Source organism: Staurois parvus, unplaced genomic scaffold (assembly GCF_062004578.1).
Source record: "Staurois parvus isolate SC_StPar_1 unplaced genomic scaffold, SC_StPar_1.0 ptg001768l, whole genome shotgun sequence".
Taxonomy (NCBI): domain Eukaryota; kingdom Metazoa; phylum Chordata; class Amphibia; order Anura; family Ranidae; genus Staurois; species Staurois parvus.
Window position 1 is genome coordinate 73,347 of NW_028319564.1, and position 11,802 is coordinate 85,148.

An 11,802-nucleotide genomic window follows, 5' to 3' on the forward strand; every position below is an offset into this window, starting at 1 on the left:
GGGGATATGGGGACAAAGATTTCTGCTGGGAGGGGGGATTTGTGCTGGTAGGGATGTTTAGGGGGTATATGTGATAGCAGGGGAAGTTTGGGGGGGAGGATTTGTGCTAGAAGGGAGAAATGGGGGGAGGATTTGTCTTGAGAGGAGGAATTTGGTTTATGGCAGGGGGAAGAAGAATTGTTCTAGGAGGGGAAATTTTGGAGGGGGTTTTAGGAGTGGTGATTTGGGGGGGGATTGGTGTTGAGGAGAGGATTTGGGAGTTGTGTGCTAGAAGAGGTCATATGGTAGAGGGGGAGGGGATTTGTGCTAGAAGGGAGGATTGAAAAAGAATTCAGCTCCAGGTGAGTCTAATTAATTATTAAACAGGTGCCCAGCAGACAGGTGATTATAAAAGGGCGTTACTTAAAAAGAAAACCCCGCCCACTTCATGCTGTCAGCAATGGCACCACATGGAAGAGAAATGTCACAAGGCCTGAGAAAGAAAATCATTTCATTACACAAGAAAGGTGACGGCTACAAGAAGATCAACAAAGATTTACTTATCAGTCAGAATACTGGAGCATAAGTGATACAAAAATGTAACAAAGATGGAACTGCAACCATTTCACAGAGACGTCCAGGCCGTCCATGGAGGTTAACACCTCGACAGGAGCGTTTTCTGATGAGAAGGGTTGAAGAAAATTGCCATGTAAGTTCATTGAAGTTAGCTAAAGAAGTAGAAAGCCAAACTGGGGTGATTGTATCCTGTGACACAATATGGCGTACACTGCAGAGGAATGGCATGCATGGGTGTTATCCACGAAGGAAGTCCATGCACAAAAAAAGCCAGCCTAGAATTTGCCAGTACCCATGCTGAAACAGAAGACGCCTACTGGGACTCTGTACTCTGGAGTGATGAGACCAAGATAAATGTTTTTGGAACGGAGGGTTTCACAAAAGGTGAGGAGTACAAAGAAAAATGCATGGTGCCTACTGTGAAACATGGCGGTGGCAGTGTCCTTCTGTGGGGCTGCCTGAGTGTTGCTGGTGTCAGGGAGCTGCATTTCATTGATGATGTCATGAATTCACAGATGCACGTCTGAAGTGTGGTAGCCCAGTCCAGCCTTGTGTAGGTCTACCATCTTGTCCCTGACATCCTTGGACAGCTCTTTGGTCTTTGCCATGGTGGAGAGCTTGGAATCTGATTGGCTGATTGCTCCTGTGGACAGGTGTCTTTTATACAGGTAACACAATGAGATTAGCAGCACTCCCTTTAAGAGACTGCTTCTAATCTCAGCTTGTTCCCTGTATGAGACACCTGGGAGCCAGAAATCCTGCTGAATGATAGGGGATCAAATCCTTCTTTCCCTCATGAACATGCAGATCAGTCATCATTTGTTAGACGCATTTCTGCTGAATTTGTTGTTGTATTCTGTCTCTCAGTGTTACAGCGAACATTCCATTGTTAGACCGATCATTTCTGTGTGAGGGGCGAACATTCCATTGTTAGACCGATCATTTCTGTGTGAGGGGGGGAACATTCCATTGTTAGACCGATCATTTCTGTGTGAGGGGGGGAACATTCCATTGTTAGACCGATCATTTCTGTGTGAGGGGCGAACGTTCAGCATCAGCCGGGGAGCAAATACACATTTCCTGCACTGTATATAGACACACACTATGTGTTTTTGATGCATTTCAGTGCGTTTTTTATGCATTCGTTTATTTTCCCCCCTCTTTTTATCCATTTAAATAGGGACATGTGCGTTTTGGTGCGTTTTAATACAGTTCTGTGCAGAAAAAAAACCGCAGCCTGTTCTACTTTTCTTTCTGCATCCGGAACGCACTGGAACTGCGAGCGCCGATGCAAACTATGACACTGACAACCATATCACCGACTTTCTGTGCGTTTTGGATGCAGAAAAAAAAAAAGCAAATGAAACGCGTGTGAACTGGCCCTTAAAGATGAACGCAATCACCCAGAAAAGTGCAAAATGCGGATTGGCCTGACACCACTTGAAGCTCGTCTCTCACGCGGGAGGTCGCAGTCATTCTTGTTGGTTGGCGTAAATCTCATTGTGATTGGTATCCTGCAGGGGGCCCTACTGAGCTCCTCCTCCTCACAGCGCACTCTGGGATGGACAAGCAGTTGAAGGCGGCTACCTGTGTGTCTTCAGGAGGTTCCATCTCTCCTCTGCAGGTGAATAAACCTCGGCCTGTGAACGGAACACACACAGGATTCAGCAGAGTCACAAAACAAGAGGGGGCTCATCTACTAAACCTGGAGAGACCAGAATCTGGTGCAGCTCTGCATGGGAGCCAATCAGCTTCCAGGTTTTTTTTGTCCAAGCTTCATTGAACAATCTGAAGTTAGAAGCTGATTGGCTCCCACCAGATTCTCAGTGCCCCAGTTATAGTGAATCCCCCCCCCCACCACCCCCATGTGTGACGGACAGACGTACTTCCTGCAGAAGTCTTTCACCACATTGAGAAGTTGCAGCTGAAGCTCAGGATGGATCTGCAGCCACTCCTGCACCATGTCTGGGTGTCGGGGGTCTCCCTCTAGGAAGATGGTCCTGAAAATGTAGAAAATTTGGGTCCTATGCAGCCCTGATAAAGGAATTACAAGGCAAGTATACAGTCATGGACAAAAATAATGCCCCCCCCCCCTCATTTCTGTCAGATAACTGACCACTACACCCAGATAATTGCTGCAATGACAAATGTTTCAGCATTCTCATGTTTACATCTTCTGTTTGTATCGGTGACACAAAAAGGTGGAGAAACAAAAATCCAAATCTGACACATTCCACGCAGAACCCCAAAAATGAACTGGACAAAATTATTGGCACCTTCAATGTAATATTCAGTGGCGCACCCCTTGGAAAAAATACCTGAAATCAATGGCTTCCTGGAACCATCAATGGGCTTCTTCCACCTCTCTACTGGAAGTTTGGATCGCTCTTCTTCCACCAACTGTTCCAGGTCTCAGATTGGAAGGGTTACTTTCCCCAACTGTTCCAGGTCTCTCAGATTGGAAGGGTTCCTTTCCCCAACTGCTCCAGGTCTCCCAGATTGGAAGGGTTCCTTTCCCCAACTGCTCCAGGTCTCCCAGATTGGAAGGGTTCCTTTCCCCAACTGCTCCAGGTCTCCCAGATTGGAAGGGTTCCTTTCCCCAACTGCTCCAGGTCTCCCAGATTGGAAGGGTTCCTTTCCCCAACTGCTCCAGGTCTCCCAGATTGGAAGGGTTCCTTTCCCCAACTGCTCCAGGTCTCCCAGATTGGAAGGGTTCCTTTCCCCAACTGCTCCAGGTCTCAGATTGGAAGGGTTCCTTTCCCCAACTGCCCCAGGTCTCTCAGATTGGAAGGGTTCCTTTCCCCAACTGCTCCAGGTCTCAGATTGGAAGGGTTCCTTTCCCCAACTGCTCCAGGTCTCAGATTGGAAGGGTTCCTTTCCCCAACTGCTCCAGGTCTCAGATTGGAAGGGTTCCTTTTCCCAACTGCTCCAGGTCTCTCAGATTGGAAGGGTTCCTTTTCCAACTGCTCCAGGTCTCTCAGATTGGAAGGGTTCCTTTCCCCAACTACTCCAGGTCTCTCAGATTGGAAGGGTTCCTTTCCCCAACTACTCCAGGTCTCCCAGATTGGAAGGGTTCCTTTCCCCAACTGCTTCAGGTCTCTCCACAGGAGCTCTATGGGATGGAGATCTGGACTCGTTGCTGGCCAGTTCAGTCCTCTCCAGCGCTTTGTCTGAAACCATTTCTGGGGGCTTTGTGACGTGTGCTTTGGGTCATTGTCCTGCTGGAAGACCCATGACCTCTGACGGAGACCCAACATTCTGACACCGGGCCCTACATTGCACTCGAGTTCTTTGGCGTCATCAGATTTCATAATGCCATGCACACGGTCAAGACATCCATCTGAAGCAGCAAAGCACCCCAAAACATCAGTGACCCCCCACCATGTGTGACTGGAGGGACTGGATTCTTTTCTTTAAAAGGCCTCATTGCTTTTTCTGAAAACAGTAGAATGATGGGCTTTACCAAAAAACTGGAATTTGGTTTCGTCTGTCCGCAGCACATTCTCCCAGAAGGATTTTGGCTTCCTCAGGTAAGTTTTGGCAAACTCCAATCTGGCTTCCAATATATTTCTGTGTCAGCAGTGGGGTCCTCCTGGGTCTCCTACCATATTTCTGTGTCAGCAGTGGGGTCCTCCTGGGTCTCCTACCATATTTCTGTGTCAGCAGTGGGGTCCTCCTGGGTCTCCTCCCATATTTCTGTGTCAGCAGTGGGGTCCTCCTGGGTCTCCTACCATATTTCTGTGTCAGCAGTGGGGTCCTCCTGGGTCTCCTCCCATATTTCTGTGTCAGCAGTGGGGTCCTCCTGGGTCTCCCACCATATTTCTGTGTCAGCAGTGGGGTCCTCCTGGGTCTCCCACCATATTTCTGTCAGCAGTGGGGTCCTCCTGGGTCTCCCACCATATTTCTGTGTCAGCGGTGGGGTCCTCCTGGGTCTCCCACCATATTTCTGTCAGCAGTGGGGTCCTCCTGGGTCTCCCACCATATTTCTGTGTCAGCAGTGGGGTCCTCCTGGGTCTCCCACCATATTTCTGTGTCAGCGGTGGGGTCCTCCTGGGTCTCCTACCATAGCGTCCATTTTCATTCAGATGGGACGTATAGTGGGAGCGGACACAGTTGTACCCGGTGCCTGAAGGTCAGCTGGGATTTGTCTGGAAGTTGATCTTTAGCCACCATTCCAACAATCCTTTGTTGCAATCTTTGATGAATTTTTCTCTTTCGTCCACATCCAGGGAGATTAGCTACAGCGCCATGGGCTGGAAACCTCCTGACAATGTTGCGCACAGTGGACACCAGAACGTGAAGCTCTCTGGAGATGGACTTGTAACCTTGAGATGGTCCGTGCTTTTCCACCATTTTTCTTCTCCAATCCTCAGACAATTCTTTGCTGCTCTCTCTTCTCCATGCCTCCATATGGCACACAACAGAAAGGTGGAGGTCATGTGTCACCATTGTCCCCGGTTGTCGGTGTGATTTCTATGTTGTCATCACCTGGTCATGGATACGGGGAGTTGTCATTAACAAATTACAGGAGTGTCACACACTTGGAATGCAATTATTTCTTACAATTTTGCGAGGGTGCCAATAACTTTGTCTGGTCCATTTTCGGGGTTTTGTGTGGAATGTGTCAGATTCGGCTTTTTGTTTCTCCACTTTTTTGTGTCGCCAATACAAACCAAAGAAATAAACACGAGAATGCCGAAACATTTGTCATCGCAGCAATTTTCTGGGTGAAGCGTTGCGATATCTGACAGAAAGGCGGGGGGGGGGGGGGGGGGGGTGACACAAGATTTCACCTACCCTCCAGGTTTTAGCAGGAGAGGTGCAAGGCGCAGAATAGCCTTCATCACATCCATTCCATCGGGGCCCCCATCTAATGCTGTGTGGTCCTCATACCTGGAGAACAAGAAGATGCAGTTATCCAATCAGGTGTCTGGGAATGTTTTCAGCCAACCAGATTACGGGGTATCTAGTGTAAGTTAAACAAAAAAAAAATCTCTCTGTGGGGAGCGGCGCTGGAGCAGGAAGTGTGGGGAGCGGCGCTGGAGCAGGAAGTGTGGAGAGCGGCGCTGGAGCAGGAAGTGTGGGGAGCGGCGCTGGAGCAGGAAGTGTGGGGAGCGGCGCTGGAGCAGGAAGTATGGAGAGCGGTACTGGAGCAGGAAGTATGGGGCGCGGTGCTGGAGCCACTGAAGTGGTGACAGGAGCCAGGTACGTGTTTAGAGATGGGGAGGGGAGGGCGGATAGTGGGGTCCAGATCTCATCACCCTTTCTTGCAGTAATGGAGGATCCCAATACTGATGCTGAAATTCCCATAATTCCGCTCCTCAACACCGACATTGCGAAATTCAATCTGAGCATTTAGGCTTGAATGACCCCCCCCCCCCAAATCATGAATGGGTCAGACCTTGATGGGGAGGACGATCTCCAAAATGGTAAAATGCTCTCTTGAGTAATCAGACCGTCCAGCAGTGTTTGATTTACTAGCAGTAGATACAATCAGATGGATGGACAGAAAAAGGCGCCTCACCTTAAGATCTCTGGGTCCAAAGTAGACAGGTCCTCTGTAAATATGTAGGGAGGGTTACTGACCACAGCGTCCACAGGGCCCAAGGCGAGGAGGTGCTCTGCGGGGTCTGTGTTAGAGAGGGAGGTGAGACTGAGGAGGTGAAGGAAAGGATGGTGGATGCAGAAGAAGGTTGGAAGAGGCAGAGGAAGGGTTATTGGAGGCGGAGGAAGGGTTACTGGAGGCGGAGGAAGGGTTATTGGAGGCGGAGGAAGGAGTTCTGGAGGCAGATAGGTTGCTGGAGGTGGAAGAAGGGTTACTGGAAAAGGTTGAAGGATTGTTGCAAGAAGAGGAAGGGTTGCCGAGGGCGGACGAAGGGTTGCCGAGGGCGGACGAAGGGTTGCCGAGGGCGGACGAAGGGTTGCCGAGGGCGGACGAAGGGTTGCCGAGGGCGGACGAAGGGTTGCCGAGGGCGGACGAAGGGTTGCCGAGGGCGGACGAAGGGTTGCCGAGGGCGGACGAAGGGTTGCCGAGGGCGGACGAAGGGTTGCCGAGGGCGGAAGAAGGGTTGCCGAGGGCAGAGGAAGTGTTGCCGAGGCAACCCTTCCTCCGCCTCTAGCAACCCTTCCTCCACCCTCAGCAACCCTTCTGCCAAGGGCAGAGGAAGGGTTGCCGAGGGCGGAGGAAGAGTTGCCGAGGGCGGAAGGAGGTTTGCCGAGGGCGGAGGAAGGGTTGCCGAGGGTGGAGGAAGGGTTGCCGAGGGCGGAGGAAGGGTTGCCGAGGAAGGGTTGCCGAGGAAGGGTTGCCGCGGGAGGAGGAAGGGTTGTCGAGGTCGGAGGAAGGAGGGTTGCTGAGGGCGGAGGAAGGGTTGGCGAGGGCGGAGGAAGGGTTGCGGAGGAAGGGTTGGCGAGGGCGGAGGAAGGGTTGCCGAGGGCGGAGGAAGGGTTGCCGAGGGCGGAGGAAGGGTTGCCGAGGGCGGAGGAAGGGTTGCCGAGGAAGGGTTGCCGAGGGCGGAGGAAGGGTTGCCGAGGGCGGAGGAAGGGTTGCCGAGGGCGGAGGAAGGGTTGCCGAGGGCGGAGGAAGGGTTGCCGAGGGCAGAGGAAGGGTTGCTGGAAACACTTTGCCAGAACAGAAGGTCTAACCTGACAATACGTCGTGCTGGAGAATCTGGATTCGGTGTTGTAGATTGAGTCTGCAGAACAAAAACACAGAGCGGTGTCACTGGACATCACCACGTATCCCCAATCATTCCATCTATGTATCCATTGTCATCAATGCTTCATATCTCTTCTATACAAAAATAAATGATTTCCTTAGAGGCAGAGCACCGGGATCAGTTAAAGAGAATCTACCCAGCCAATGAGGTGGGTCCGGAGGGGAAAGATTGAGCTTTTATTCTGCACAATCTTTTTGGCTAACCCTCAGTGCTCGGAGAATCCTTACCCATTTATTAAACAGGTATTTTTGTGTGCTGAATCTGAAGTAGTGGGAGCCCCGCCTACATGATGGGGATGATGGGCCCCCTAGAGGATGTGTAATTGACAGGTTGGGCTCACAGGAAATGGGCCAAATGACAGGGTGTCCTTCCTCCCTAATATATATATATGGGATCCATAAGGAAAAAAAAAAACCTTTAAGTTGGAGTTCTACTTTAATTTGGGTTGGGGGAGGTGGCTGAATCTGAGGTGTTGGTAATTAAAGGGATAAATCCAACAAAATCGAAATCCTTGTCTGAAATGTCAGCTCATTGATTGGTATCCTAAGTCACTTACCCCTCGGCGTTGTCTCGGGTGAGGTTCACAGCTGCCTCGGTTTTATCTATGGCCAGGACACGAGCCTGAGGAGCAAACAACACGAGCAACATTGTTATAAGGCAGTAAATATGATGTCACACATCCAGGCCCCCACTTCCTATCCTTTACATGTGCTTCTCTTGGACCGATGTCAGTGAGAGGAACGGTGCCCCATCGCTGGTGTCAGTGAGAGGAACGGTGACCCATCGCTGGTGTCAGTGAGAGGAACGGTGACCCATCGCTGGTGTCAGTGAGAGGAACGGTGACCCATCGCTGGTGTCAGTGAGAGGAACGGTGACCCATCGCTGGTGTCAGCGGGTGGAACGGTGACCCATCGCTGGTGTCAGCGGGTGGAACGGTGACCCATCGCTGGTGTCAGCGGGTGGAACGGTGACCCATCGCTGGTGTCAGCGGGTGGAACGGTGACCCATCGCTGGTGTCAGCGGGTGGAACGGTGACCCATCGCTGGTGTCAGCGGGTGGAACGGTGACCCATCGCTGGTGTCAGCGGGTGGAACGGTGACCCATCGCTGGTGTCAGCGGGAGGAACGGTGACCCATCGCTGGTGTCAGCGGGAGGAACGGTGACCCATCGCTGGTGTCAGCGGGAGGAACGGTGACCCATCGCTGGTGTCAGCGGGAGGAACGGTGACCCATCGCTGGTGTCAGCGGGAGGAACGGTGACCCATCGCTGGTGTCAGCGGGAGGAACGGTGACCCATCGCTGGTGTCAGCGGGAGGAACGGTGACCCATCGCTGGTGTCAGCGGGAGGAACGGTGACCCATCGCTGGTGTCAGCGGGAGGAACGGTGACCCATCGCTGGTGTCAGCGGGAGGAACGGTGACCCATCGCTGGTGTCAGCGGGAGGAACGGTGACCCATCGCTGGTGTCAGCGGGAGGAACGGTGACCCATCGCTGGTGTCAGCGGGAGGAACGGTGACCCATCGCTGGTGTCAGCGGGAGGAACGGTGACCCATCGCTGGTGTCAGCGGGAGGAACGGTGACCCATCGCTGGTGTCAGCGGGAGGAACGGTGACCCATCGCTGGTGTCAGCGGGAGGAACGGTGACCCATCGCTGGTGTCAGCGGGAGGAACGGTGACCCATCGCTGGTGTCAGCGGGAGGAACGGTGACCCATCGCTGGTGTCAGCGGGAGGAACGGTGACCCATCGCTGGTGACAGCGGGAGGAACGGTGACCCATCGCTGGTGACAGCGGGAGGAACGGTGACCCATCGCTGGTGTCAGCGGGAGGAACGGTGACCCATCGCTGGTGTCAGCGGGAGGAACGGTGACCCATCGCTGGTGTCAGCGGGAGGAACGGTGACCCATCGCTGGTGTCAGCGGGAGGAACGGTGACCCATCGCTGGTGTCAGCGGGAGGAACGGTGACCCATCGCTGGTGTCAGCGGGAGGAACGGTGACCCATCGCTGGTGTCAGCGGGAGGAACGGTGACCCATCGCTGGTGTCAGCGGGAGGAACGGTGACCCATCGCTGGTGTCAGCGGGAGGAACGGTGACCCATCGCTGGTGTCAGCGGGAGGAACGGTGACCCATCGCTGGTGTCAGCGGGAGGAACGGTGACCCATCGCTGGTGTCAGCGGGAGGAACGGTGACCCATCGCTGGTGTCAGCGGGAGGAACGGTGACCCATCGCTGGTGTCAGCGGGAGGAACGGTGACCCATCCTTGGTGTCAGCGGGAGGAACGGTGCCCCATCATTGGTGTCAGTGGGGGGAACGGTGCCCCATCATTGGTGTCAGCGGGGGGAACGGTGCCCCATCATTGGTGTCAGCGGGAGGAACGGTGTCCCATCATTGGTGTCAGCGGGAGGAATGGTGCCCCATCATTGGTGTCAGTGGCAGGAATAGTGCCCCATCATTGGTGTCAGTGAGAGGAATAGTGCCCCATCATTGGTGTCAGTGAGAGGAATAGTGCCCCATCATTGGTATCAGTGGGAGGAATAGTGCCCCATCATTGGTGTCAGTGGGAGGAATAGTGCCCCATCATTGGTGTCAGTGGGGAGAATAGTGCCCCATCATTGGTATCAGTGGGGAGAATAGTGCCCCATCATTGGTGTCAGTGGGAGGAATAGTGCCCCATCATTGGTATCAGTGGGGGAATAGTGCCCCATCATTGGTGTCAGTGGGAGGAATAGTGCCCCATCATTGGTATCAGTGGGAGGAATAGTGCCCCATCATTGGTGTCAGTGGGAGGAATAGTGCCCCATCATTGGTGTCAGTGGGAGGAATAGTGCCCCATCATTGGTGTCAGTGGGAGGAATAGTGTCCCATCATTGGTATCAGTGGGAGGAATAGTGCCCCATCATTGGTGTCAGTGGGAGGAATAGTGCCCCATCATTGGTGTCAGTGGGAGGAATAGTGCCCCAAGGGCCAGATAAAAACAAACAAAAGGCCACATCCAGCCCCTGGATTGCAGCTGAAAGATCACTGTTATAGAGGGAAGGGATGAGAGTGTTCTTTAGTCATGTCCTAGGTTGACAACATTGCTTCACAGATACAGTAGGGTGAGTGTTGTCACTGTAGGACAGGAAGTGTGTTAGCAGCAGGATCACCAGATGAACATAAAAGAGATAAATTTAAGTAAACATATTCTGCCACCATAGTACTGGTAATCTGTAATTGATAGAGATATATATATATATATATATATATATATATATATATCTCTATCTACACACAAACAAACACACATACATACAAACATATATATATATATATAAATACACACACACACATACATACATACACACGTATACATACATACATACACACGTATACATACATACATACATACACACGTATACATACATACATACACACGTATACATACATACATACACACGTATACATACATACATACATACACACGTATACATACATACATACATACACACGTATACATACATACATACACACGTATACATACATACATACACACGTATACATACATACATACACACGTATACATACATACATACACACATACATACACACGTATACATACATACATACATACATACACACACACGTATACATACACACGTATACATACATACATATACACATGTATACATACATATACACGTATACATACATATACACACACACGTATACATACATACATACATATACATACATACTCACACACAAACACATATATACACACACACACACACACGTATACATACATACATATACATACATACATACATACACACGTATACATACATACATATACATACATACATACACACACACGTATACATACATACACACGTATACATACATACATACACACGTATACATACATACATATACACATACACACACAACACATATTACTATTGCTTCTTCCTGGGTTTGGATACACATGTACACAATGTTCTACATTACCTGAGGAATGTTCTGCAGCAAAGCCAAGGACACGGCTCCAGAACCGCAGCCCACCTCAAGGATTCTGGGCTCAGGTGCCCGCCTCAACCCTGGGCAATCCGCCAGAACCAGCCCAACCAGTTCCTTGGAATTTAAAAAAAAAAAACAATTACCTAAAAGTGTAATCTGCTTACATACTGCCTTCTCTAGTCATCCCCCCCCCCCTCCACCACCATCAACACTCTAATGACATTTGTTTTTAAATAAAACCTTTCCATTTTCATTACATACCTGATTTTAGACTCAGTGATGTCATCACTGGGTCTCTGTGCTTTTCTATGCAATGCAGGCAGATCATGGCTGGTGGAAGGTGCCGGCAGGGTGCTGTACACAGCTTCCTGAAAATATCACAGCCTCTCAGGAGCGCTCAGCCTTGACTTTACAAGTGAGAACCACTTGTACATAAACATGATGAGAGCTATATATCCTGGCCCTGGTATATGCAGGGCAGACAGAGGGGCCCCAGAGAGGAGAATTCGGTTTTTGTATTTATAATACACAGGGAGA

At 51.0% G+C, this 11,802-nt stretch overlaps 1 protein-coding gene across 1 annotated transcript; it reads right to left on the reverse strand.

Moving 5' to 3' along the window:
- Positions 1-519: 519 nt before the first annotated feature.
- HEMK1 (HemK methyltransferase 1, mitochondrial release factors N(5)-glutamine) lies at positions 520-11,551 on the reverse strand. The gene is made up of 8 exons (XM_089663798.1): positions 11,527-11,551; positions 11,257-11,408; positions 7,828-7,892; positions 7,198-7,247; positions 6,080-6,185; positions 5,353-5,448; positions 2,442-2,555; positions 520-2,195 (listed from the first exon to the last, which is right to left on the reverse strand). The coding sequence occupies exons 1-8, from the start codon at positions 11,549-11,551 to the stop codon at positions 2,153-2,155; spliced, it is 651 nt and encodes a 216-aa protein (XP_089519924.1). The 3' UTR covers positions 520-2,152.
- Positions 11,552-11,802: the final 251 nt, after the last annotated feature.